We start from the raw sequence: 12,052 nt of genomic DNA, 5'->3' as shown, positions 1-12,052 counted from the left end.
GCCATGCACCCACTTTTCTGCCAGCATATAACAAGGCTATGCACGTAATTTTGACTTCTGTGTTGACAGCAGATATGCATTGGAGCAACGGTGACACAGGGTAAGGTGCCCAGCCTATCACCATGATGGTGAGGATGCAGTGTGAGAAACCGCTTTTTTTATTTTAAACAGTCCTGAGCAATGGCAACAAAGACATGACCTGCGATGGTGATGTGCACAAATAAAAAAGATAACATTCAAATCTTATGCATAATGATGATAGGTACAGATTTGGAAGATAAAATTGGAATACAGCGCTCACAGCATGCACGTATATGCTGATAAAGAAGTAAACGTAGCCCAAGCTGGGAAGCTGTAAAACACAGGATGCATTGTTTTGCACAGCTGCTTTGGTGTGTCTGAACAATACACTTTGTGGCGCACACTGCGGTTTTTCAAGAAAACTGGGAATCCTAGACTGCTACATATGTGACTCCATGGTAATCTACATGACCACTGTGCTACGAAGTGAGGTTTGATACCTTCTGCTTGCATGTGAACTTCTTCTTTAATTACTAGAAAGCTGGCCTTGCAACACAAAGGTTCTACAAATAGGGTGAAACCACTTGTTTTCGTAAAGTGCCAGTGAGGTGATGCATTCATGAAAATTGACCTCTGAACAAAGCCTTTAACAAAGCTCCAGTGAAGCTGCAGAAGACTGCATATTTAAGGTGGCCAGTGAAGAGAGATAAGGCTAAATCAAATGCAGAATTAATGAGACAAAGGCCAAGATGAGAAACTGGACACAGGGAATAAGAAGTGACTGAAGGTGATCCACATCACTTCTGAAGCTGGACTCCAGCGCTATCTCCCTCTCTTGGTTTGCTCCCAGTGATCAAAAATTTAAAAACAAAGCAAGATGTAACAAATACTGTGCGGTAAAACAGCAACACTCATTGCAACGTACAAGCTTGTGAACACTTGCTGATACAGATAGAGGCAACCTTATTGATAAAAAATGCTTTCAAAGTCAATTGTGCCTTGTGGTTGTTGCTCTTACTTAACATCTGTTTGCCAAATATTTAAAGCTCACACACTGCTGTGTGTGACTTCGTGAATGCCGCTCTTTGACTTGCATGATTTTAGATATGCCATAGTTATCGCGCAGTGACATGATGATGATCAAATAGTACTTGTATCAGTAGGTGGTCTCTGGGTATTAATGAGCTGGTACTAGCACCCATCCTTCTCTTTTTTTGTGTGTCTGTGTGCATTCCAGTATTTTGCGTTAACATACCTTAGTTAGAATGCGAGACCAACTTGCCCAACTGTAAGCCTTTCTAAAGTTACCTAACTGATGTAGCAAAGAAGCGCGTGCCCTGACACCCCATTCAGCTCCAGTTTAGATAGCCATTCATTGCTAAGTTTTCAGACAAACATGTGCATTTCACAAAAAGTTCACGAGTCTCAAAGTCCACTCACCAGGAGGCCGTCGACATGGATCTCCGACGTGTGGTCCAGGAGCTTGCGTTCCAGCTCCTGGAGCCTCCGGAGCCTCTCCGGATCTGGTATGTTCTCCATCTGCGAGAAAGGCCACCACTTTCTCATTCGCCGGTTACCCAATTCACTCAAAGTTCGCAACAGCATCAGTGGTCAGCCCGCACAGCTATCGTGAAGTTGTTGACTGCAAAGCAAGACTACAACAGCACACCATGATGCAAACTGGGCAAAAATAAACACATTTTAAAACACATTTTAAGGGGACACTAAGGAGGAATATTATGTTAGGCTGCATTAGTATAACACACTTCTGAAATAGCAAAAGAGCCACTCCTACTGCAAGAGGGGGCTTAATATGCCAGAAGAGACGTAATGAAAGACAGGTAGTGAGGCCACACCGAAGTTTCCCCACTGTATCACCGTGACATCGACATCTATGTGTGTTTAATTAAATGTTTATCAGCAGAGCAGGACTGTACTGTATTGAAGAAAAATTAAAGCTCAACCTTAAAGTAGTTTCGAGAAGTTTTCCTGTGCCAAAACGGCCCAAATATGAGTAAACACTCTGAAATCTGTGACCTAACACTGATGTACTGGTAGTGAAGCTACGACACAAAATTAAAAAAAAAAAGTTTGGCCAATGTTCTCTCCAGCAATACCTTTACGGCAGAATGAGTGCAAATACATTACTAGTCAAAACTAGCCTAGCGCTGCCCTTTAATGTCCCTTTAAACAATAATGTGTTATAGTGGGTCAGTTGGTCCTGTGATATGATGGAACACTGCACACACTCCACTTCTTGTGTGTCTAATTTCTTAAGTTCTTTAATGTCTCTGTCAAAAGTACTGCTTCAGCAGCACAGTGTTCCATCATGTCACAAAACCGACTGGCCCACTACAACACATTATTGTTTAAAGGGACATTAAAGGGCAGCACTAAACTAGTTTTGACTAGTATTGTATTTCCATTAATTCTGCCACAAATGCTGCCATTCTGTCGAAAGTACTGCTTCGCAGCCCAGTGTTTCATCATGCCTTTAAACAAGCTGCATGCCACAACTATGAAAGATTCTCGCTTTTATAAGAACTCTCGAGCCCACACACAAATCCATGAGATTTATGACACGAGTAAAGCTACAAGTCACATCACATAATTAAGCTGTTGCTTAAATATGTCAGCAGAACAAAGTAATCACTGTTATAGCAAGTTGTGAAGAAGAGTTACATGTGTCATAAAATGACTTTCAGCTCCATGCCGCTCATTTCACACAGAAAAAGATAGGGGTGATAATGGTGATAATAATTACCATAAGATGATAATCTTATGGTAATTATGTCTCACAAATAGCCACTCGATTCATTTTATGTGATCTCATTTAGAGATTACAGCTTTACAGGGCAAAAAGGCAATGCTGAAGCAAAAAGTTTATATGCTGGCCAAGAACATCATCGAACCGTCCTCGAGTCCTCGGGCCGCTCCTGTTGTGCTGGTCAAGAAAAAGGACAACACCTGGCGATTTTGTGTTGTTTATCGACACCTCAACAAAATCACGAAAAAGGACGTCTATCCCTTGCCCGGTATCGACGACGCACTCGACTGTCTTCACAGCGCCCAATATTTCTCGTCTATTGACCTTCGCTCAGGTTATTGGCAGATTGCTGTTGACCCACTGGACCGCGAAAAAACCGCATTCGTAACTCCCGATGGCCTCTATCACTTTAAAGTGATGCCTTTCGGCCTTTGCAATGCAAGCGCATGATGGATTCGCTTCTTCGTGGCTTGAAATGGTCAACCTGCTTGTGCTACCTTGACGATGTCATTGTTTTTTCGCCAACATTTGACAGCCGTCTTCAGCGCCTCTCCGCCATTCACGAGGCATTCCGCAATGCCGGTCTCCAACTCAACGCCTCAAAATGCCATTTCGGACGCCGCGAAATAACCGTACTTGGCCATCTCGTCAACGCAACAGGTGTCCAGCCCCATCCTGAAAAAGTTCGCGCCGTGAAGAATTTTCCTGTACCTTGTTCGGCTAAAGACGTACATAGTTTTATCGGATTGTGCTCCTATTTCCGCCGTTTTATTCGTAATTTCGCCGACCTTGCGCGTCCCCTTACTGCGCTCCTAAAAAAAGACACAGCTTTTCCATGGGGCTCACCCCAAGCTGCTGCCTTTTTGGCGCTTATAGATGCCCTCACGACTTCCCTTATTTTAGTGCATTTTGATCCGACTGCACCGACGGAACTTCGCACAGATGCCAGCGGCCATGGAATCGGTGCCGTCCTCGCTCAGCGTCAGAGCGGCCACGACTATGTTATTGCGTACGCTAGCCACCTCCTGTCCGCACCGGCGAAGAATTACTCCATCACGGAACCAGAATGTCTTGCTCTTGTCTGGGCTGCCGCCAAATTTCGTCCCTACCTGTTTGGCCGCACCTTTACCGTCGTAACTGATCATCATGCCCTCTGTTGGCTTTCTTCGCTCAAAGACCCTACAGGCCGCCTTGGTCGTTGGGCTCTGCGCCTCCAAGAATACTCGTTTTCAGTGGTGCACAAGTCCGGTCAGCTTCATCAAGATGCCGACTGGCTCTCACGGCATCCCGTGGATTCCCCTGACGTCACCGAGCAAGACACCGACGCCTGCGTCTTGTCTATCTCGGACCTTGTTAGTATACGGGACGAACAACGCCGCGACTCGGCTTTACGGTCTATCATCGACCGTTTCAACTCCGCCACACTCGACCCTTCACTCCACTTGTTCTTCATTCAGGACGGCACCTTATACCGCCATAATATGCATCCTGAGGGCCCTGAACGCCTCCTTGTCGTGCCTGCCCATCTGCAGTCAGATGTCCTTTGCCAGCTTCACGATGCGCCCACTGCTGGTCACCTTGGTGTCACCCACACTTATGATGGCGTCAGGCACCGTTTCTTCTGGCCTGGTCTCTATCGCTCCGTCCAACGATATGTCGCTAGCTGCGACAAATGCCAGCGCCGCAAGAGGCCAGCTATGTTACCTGCCGGTCTGCTGCATCCTATAGACATTCCCGCCGAACCGTTCTTTCGTGTGGGGCTCGACCTTCTTGGCCCCTTTCCAGCCTCGACATCAGGCAACAAGTGGGTCGCCGTCGCGACCGACTATGCGACCTGTGATACGCCATTACCCGTGCCCTCCCAACCAGCTGCGCTACCGATATCGCCGACTTCCTCCTTCATGACATCATCCTGCATCACGGTGCTCCTCGACAGCTTCTGACCGATCAAGGCCGATACTTTTTGTCTCGCGTCATCGATGACATCCTTCATTCCTGCTCTACCCACCACAAGCTCACAACTGCTTATCACCCGCAAACGAATGGACTCACAGAGTGCCTGAACCGAACTCTGACCGATATGCTTTCAATGTACGTCTCCGACGATCACCGCGATTGGGACGCTACTTTGCCGTACGTTACTTTCGCCTACGACTCCGTCCCGACATGACACCACTGGCTACTCCCCGTTTTATCTCCTGTATGGACGCGAACCTTCTCTGCCTCTCGATACTTTACGCCCTGTCAGCTCAACCACCACGTACGTCCGCGACGCCATAGCGCGCGCCTACACAGCTAGCCAGATCGCTCGTGAACGGCTCACAGTGTCTCAGGCTTCCCAAAAAGCCCTGTATGATAGTCGCCACAGAGACGTTTCTTACTCCCCAGGTGCCCTCGTGCTGCTGTGGTCTCCGTCCCGCCGCAGGTCTCTCTGAAAAGCTATTGCCCCGCTACGATGGTCCTTGCAGGGTGCTACGTCAAGTCACCGACGTGACATATGAGACGAAGCCAGTCACCGCGCCAGCGCCATCTACGCCCTCGCCCTCTGCTATCGTGCACGTTGCGAGACTTAAGCCGTACGTAACTGGACCCTCTGGTCCGTCGTAGAAGCACCGGGTCGGCGCCCTCGCCCCGGGGGGGTAGTACCATGAGACAGTGAAGGGGCTACTACTGTCGGTTGGACGAAGACGACGGCGCCGAAGTAGCCAGAGGCGCGCGACAGCCTTGCATCCGTCGCCGCTGCTTGCCCAAACCTTGTATATAGCAATACTCCCTAAAGAAACGTTATCCCCGTAACAATATGTATCATGCTGGTTAAGCAACCGCAGTGATCATTGTGTTGAGCAACGCCATCAGCCACATACGTAGCGTAGACATAGCGCAGTAATTTCAAGTCTACTAGACTTGAAATGCTTGGTCACGATGCTGGTGGCTGACGCGAGTATTTTATAATCATTGGTGCTTTGATGCTTCAGGGTTGCATTGGGTTGGCCATACACGAGCACGCACTTTCATGTTTAGTTCCCACGCCAAGCGATCAGATGGGGAGAAGATTTTCCAATTCATGCTGGCAGTTCGCAGATGCTGGTTCTCTTCATTGAGTGAAAACCGACACAGCCGAAATAGTTCACAACATGTACACACAGTGCAAGTGATGACGCACGTCGCTGGTTTGCGCACCCAAGAGAAATTTCTGCATATTGTAGTTACTGCTGTACCGAAAGGCTACATACAGTGGTTCCCCAAAGACCTTGTATCCACTGACATTATGTAAATTTCCCGGAGAACAAGCTAAAACATCTTCAAATCATTCCTGAGCATGCGACAGCAACACATTCAAGCAGCACCGCACCAGCCAGGGAGGAGAAAAGGCTTGCCACGTGCCCTTTCCTTCTTGCTTAATGAAAAGGTCTTATGGCCTTTGAGATTTGAGATGCACAAAAGGGTGGTCTGTTGTGCACCTCAATGTTGTGTTGGCCGGAAAAACACAGGCATTGTTGTATGCTGGCACAGTGGCACAGCTTCAAATACAGCGCAAACAATGAAAAAAAGAAGGCAACAAAGGACGTACCAGAGGCACTGTTTCGTTATCAGTAACACAATGAAGCCCCTATGTTGGCTTTGGCAGGCCCTAACTATGTAAAGCATTTGTGGCACCATAAAATTTCATTATTATTATTATGTGTATGAGCCAAGTTATAAAGCTAATAGCTGAAAAATATCTATAAGACAATGGTCCTTTAATACCAGACCGATTTCTCACCTTTCTTAAAATGTTTCTGTGGGCCCTTTAAAAGTGTGTTCTTGTACCGTTAATATGGTTATCCTTCAGCATTTCTACTGGGTCATAGGTTGCATTCAGCCTAAGGCTTCAGTTAGAGTTTCAGTATTTCACTTTATTGGTGGAGTTACTCGAAGCGTAGAAGTTTTCAGGCATCATAATCTTAAGCAAGCAAAAATGTTAAACATATGCTAAACGATGGTTCCAAAGGCACACTTACTGTAGCCTTCATGAATATTAAAATTTTCAAGATTTCTCCGAGCAGAAGTCTGCTAAAAGGCCATCAATTAAAACTCACTGCAGTCAGAAAATATGACTTATACAAGAAAAAAAAAAAAAAAGATGAACCGTGATTTGAATATGTATTTGCGCACGGACGCATGCACGTGCACAAACACACAAACATCAAGAACTTCATCTGCAGATTAAAGTAAAAAAAGTCTAATGAACAAAAATAAAGCTGAGAGACACTGAATAACGGATAGCTTTGTTTATCAACTTTCAACAAAGATTTTCATGCTGTGCTGGTAGTATGGTCTCAAAGTTCATCTTCAAAAACAACAATCATTACATGTTCTTGACATCACCTGATAACACATATCTGCCGTTTGTCTGGCAGCAGCAGCTAAAGACTATCCATGATAACAACGGGGGCAGGGATAAAGGCCACAACTTGCTACGAGTATTACTTTCAATGGCTGCTTACTGAGCAAGTCGAGTGATAACCGTATGCACGGTATATCACCTCAATTATCCCCTTCAGGCGCTGTGATCACCATTTCGCACGCCAAGATAGTCATCAAAAGCAAAGGCACATGTGAGAACAACAATATTTAAAACATGTCCCCCCCGCATACATCTTAAAACATTTCTCAATGAACCTGCGCTGCAAGTTTGAATAAAATATGTGAAGTGTTTTAGTAATGCAAGTTGGAAGGTAGACGGCGGGGTGTTTGCTCTCAGTGTCTGTTGTCCTCATGTAGCCCGGGTTCATTTCTTTCGTATTTTCTTACCATGTCTTACATCATATTTTTCAAGAGGCTAAATGGGTGTTTTCTAAGTATGCTAGACATCAAATAGCTGATACTACTATATCTAATGTTCCTGTTGAGAATACTCGCATGGAGTTCATATTCTCTAAGCTTGACAAAACACACAGAACAATTGAAAATCTTTCATTCGTTCTTCAGCAGTATGGCTTTATGACTGAATATGTGAGAAATGTGGTGAAACTAAATTTTTAATGAACAAAAATAACTGGCGCCTGGAGAGGATATTATCAAATTACACATGACAAACTAAATTTTTAATGAACAAAAATAACTGGCGCCTGGAGAGGATATTATCAAATTACACATGTAGCAGATGTAAATGTATTCCTTGTAGCTAAACATGTACCGAATAACTTAATGCAAACTGTTGTATACCACCTTTTACAAGGAAAGAAATCTAAGAATACTTGTCAAGCCGCCTCTCTTTCTAATGACCAAGAAGCACAAGACAGAACTATTCAAATCATTACTCACATTATAGCTGAATCTAACTACAGCATTAGGAAACCCTAGCTAATAGGGAAAAAAAAGGAAAAGAAAGAAAAATAAGCAAGCCCATGTAATGACTGCACAATATGAAAAAGTAAACAAAGGCCCTTTTTTTTGCTTCGTTCAATACCCTTTAACCATGCTATCAGTCTTCCCCCTCCCCCTTTTCCTTTTTCTCTTTTTTTTTTCAGGGCCTTCAATAAAATTCTTTCCAGAGACACGTTGCTTACTGTTGTCTCTGTATCACACACACCTGTTTGCCCTATTAGTCTGCATGTACAGCATTTGTTCCAAGGACTTTTTCCCGACGGTCAGTTGCTGGCGACACTTCCTATTTCCCTGTCATAACGTTGTTACGCGTCACCCTACGGCAGGATTGTTACACTGTAGTCTTTACTGTATTGAAGCTGAACTTCAAGGCAGACTGTTTATTTTGATTCCATTTGTGTACCTCTGTATTTGTATTGCATCCTTGCACTTTTCTGCTGCTTGTACCTATTGCACCATCCCCCACCTGCCCCTTTTGCATTAGCCTCTTGATAGTATTACTTGTACTGTGAATAATTACACACACAAAGAAAAAAAAAATCTTACTGACACACATCTGTGACAGCATTCACACTTCACTGACCATTCACTTCCTGGACAATTACAACATTAGGTTCATTCATTTATTCACAGAGAAAAGATAATGCCCGCAGCACACATTTAGACTATCTCGATTACGTGGCCACAATCTGATACCCGGTTCACCTTCATTATCGACCCCTTTCTCTGCTCTGTTTCCTGCGCATGAGACCCAAAGCTTTGATGACAAATGAGCTGCAGCGAGGCGTATTGTAGAATTTGACAGGTTTCAACAAAGAAACCATAAATGTGTCTCACGAGCAGCCAGCTGGGGACAGAGGAAAATAAAATTCCCTAAAATACGGCCACTTGCAATCCTAAACAAACAGAGAGAGAAAGCCACATGTGTGGGTAGTGCTACACAAGGAGCACTTGTTCTTCGTACCCTCCCTTGTGATTGTGTCTATGTCTTTTTTTGCAGTACTTTGTTACAAGTATGTCTTACACACTAGGCCATGAAAAGTTTTTACAGGCATCCACACAGTCTGCTTTAAAGCGCTGCACATAGTTTGCTTTAAATTACAAAGGGAACCAGCAGTTATTTGTACTAGCGCTCACAGAAAGAAGCACGTGTGATGATAACTGCAGTTATCCAGAACCACAGTTCTCGTACATGACTGTTGACGGCCATGAAGTGAACATGAAAAGCGCACATGGCTGGACAACAAGCACACATGCACTGCATTCAGCATAGCAGGCAGCACAGACGACATGGACAGGAGAGAAATGCGACACACACACTGCGTTCAATGTGGCAAGCATTATAGACAATGGGGACAAAGGCAAACTGGACAGCCTTTCTTAACCCTTTCAGCGTCACTGATTTACCGTATGTTTCTGCATTTATGTCTCGCCATGTTCCTATTGACATTCCTTTTGTCGGATAGGAATGTGAGGACCGCACCAAGAGAGCATTTGCCATTATCGTGTCATTTTTTCCCCACTTCTGCACAACCGAGAGTAAACCGTTGTATTCGTTTCATAATATCCGAGAAACAAAACCCGTCGCTGGGGGTCATCACCTCCGAAAGAACTTGACACTGAAAGGGTTACAAGCAGTACTCACAGAAAATTTTTGTTTTGTCTTTATTGGATAGCTGTAACATGGTAATGGAGCCTCTATTCCCTGAGAGTGCAACAAATAAGTAATTGTTATGTTTTAATGTGATAATTTCAAAATGCACGCCAAGAGCAACGCGGCTTCAGACGTGAAAAAGGAGACTCATCATGTCACTGAAATCTGTTGTGTCGGTCGCGTAACACCAGATATCACTGGCGCATATGCGCACACAATGGTCATGCAGCGGAAAGCTAAGTCCACTGAACACTCGATGGGATAAGAGGGGAGAGCGTGCCCCTTGGGTTTGCAAAAAAAGCAAAACACCAATTTTTGGGTCAGTACTCCTCTAAGAAATTGGGGGCACAAAAGGGCCTAGCATATAGAGGAATGCACTCTTAAAATATGTTCACACCGTTTCGGCCGTACCTTGTCCCTAAACAATATTAGTCATACGTCTTGCTTGCATTCCCTTTTTTAAAGCTTAGCCGCTCACTACTTCCCTGTCAAGAATGCTATGTCACCCTAGCAATGTGCATGCAATTCGTGACAAGTAAGTACCGGGCATGCAGTGCAAAAGGAAGGAAGATAAGCACGCAAGATGGATACAATAACTGGTTAGGGACAGGATAAGCACGAAAGATTGCAAACTTTTTTAGTGTGGTAAACTAGACAAATTGGAACTGGTCTGTAATTAACAACAGTGCAGTAAACAGGGATGGAGAAAGAGACAAGAACAACAAGAGCAAGGTGTGTCACCTGAGGCGCCAGTACGTCAGTATGACGTTACAAATTAAAAGTACGTTTCTGTATTTTTTTGTATTTCGGTGATTTTAGTGAGGAAAAGCTTTCGAAACTTGTCTTGGGCTCTCTCAGAATACAATTCAGTGACATTCAGCGATAAAAAATAAACCAGGCCCGAGCAGTAGCCATCGAAATTACATCCCGGCAAGCTGGGGTGGGTACTTCAGGACTCAGGATGGCATCACCACCTGTCCTTCCCTTGTGCATCATCCATTCTGGCTTACCAAGCATCCTCTCACATAAGGCTGGATTGTTTTAGCACAGACACACACGGACACAAGGGGCATGTGACACATGAAGCGCTACTTTCAACTCATGAGTCAAGTTGAAAGTAATGCTTCGTGTGCCCTGTGCACCTTCTTGTGTTCGTGTCTGTCAGTGCCAAATTAAGTTCACTGTTGTGAAGAAAACGACGCCAGCGGCTCTGCACCGCCGCTGTGTGAGACTAGGTCTGGCTCTACTGCTCTTTCTTAACTGCATTCGCTGGCCTGGTGTAATGGTCAATAAATCTCCCACAATTTATGGAGGCGTGCGGAATCGATCCCCGTACGTCACGCTGTTCAGAAACGCAATATGACAGAGCTACTGCAGATGGTTTTGCCATCAGTTTTCTTGCACATAACTTCTCAAGTCAACTGTGCCTCTAAATTGGCCAGTTTCAGGGACGTATTCTAAACAGGTCACTTTCAGGGATATGAATTTCAGCGGATGCTGATTTGATTGGCTAAGCCAGAGGGCAAAACTCCCGCTGCTTAAGTGAGCTGTTGTGCTGGAAGCTGTATCATGTAAAAGTGAAAGTGTGCCTGAAAGTGATCAAGAATATGGTCCCTGCACTCAACCGAGCCATGCATGCCAGGAAAACTTTGGGTACTATTTAATGGAAATATGGGAGATCACTTTTTGCTCAGCTGCACGAATCAGAGGACTATGTAATTATTTTAAGTCAATCAGCCAGGTAGCTCCAATTGGTCATGGGCTGGGCCAGCCATTGTTAAATACCACCTGTGACTGTGCGTAGGGCTCCAGTTTATGTATTGGTCAGCGTGATGATAGCACTGATTCACTGCTTGTGTGTCCATACACAATGAGAACCTAAGGGCAAAACAGGGACAATCAGCTGCCTCCGATTTACCCAACATGGACAGCTGTCAAAGCAATGACGACAATTATTGTGTAATCATTGAACTGAACTTCGGGGAACTTGCTTTTGCACTAATGTCTACCTGCTGCTGCGTAACAGTTCCTTATGCCGTGTGCATAAAGCAGTTCAGACTGTGATTAACATGACACAGTACCAACTCCTTGAAGTCAACATAAGCGACACTTTGAGATATAAGCTAAGAATAAAAATCATAAAGGCTTTGTGAAAAATCATGTGTGACAATACGGAGCGCAATGAATGTGTGATCTTGTTACTGCGAAGTGCACTAATTTACAGGCTGTCCAAAATGTTA

General features: G+C 44.8%; 1 protein-coding gene across 1 annotated transcript in view; it reads right to left on the bottom strand.

Moving 5' to 3' along the window:
- The window catches only part of LOC119466145 (rho-associated protein kinase 1-like), a 69,522-nt gene that overhangs the window by 55,279 nt on the left and 2,191 nt on the right, over positions 1-12,052 (bottom strand). The window contains 1 exon segment of the mRNA XM_049657528.1: positions 1,462-1,560. Coding sequence (XP_049513485.1) covers positions 1,462-1,560 — 99 coding nt within the window.

Source organism: Dermacentor silvarum, chromosome 10 (assembly GCF_013339745.2).
Source record: "Dermacentor silvarum isolate Dsil-2018 chromosome 10, BIME_Dsil_1.4, whole genome shotgun sequence".
NCBI lineage: Eukaryota > Metazoa > Arthropoda > Arachnida > Ixodida > Ixodidae > Dermacentor > Dermacentor silvarum.
The sequence above is the reverse complement of the archived record's forward strand: the minus strand, read 5'-3'. Positions and strand labels throughout refer to the sequence as shown.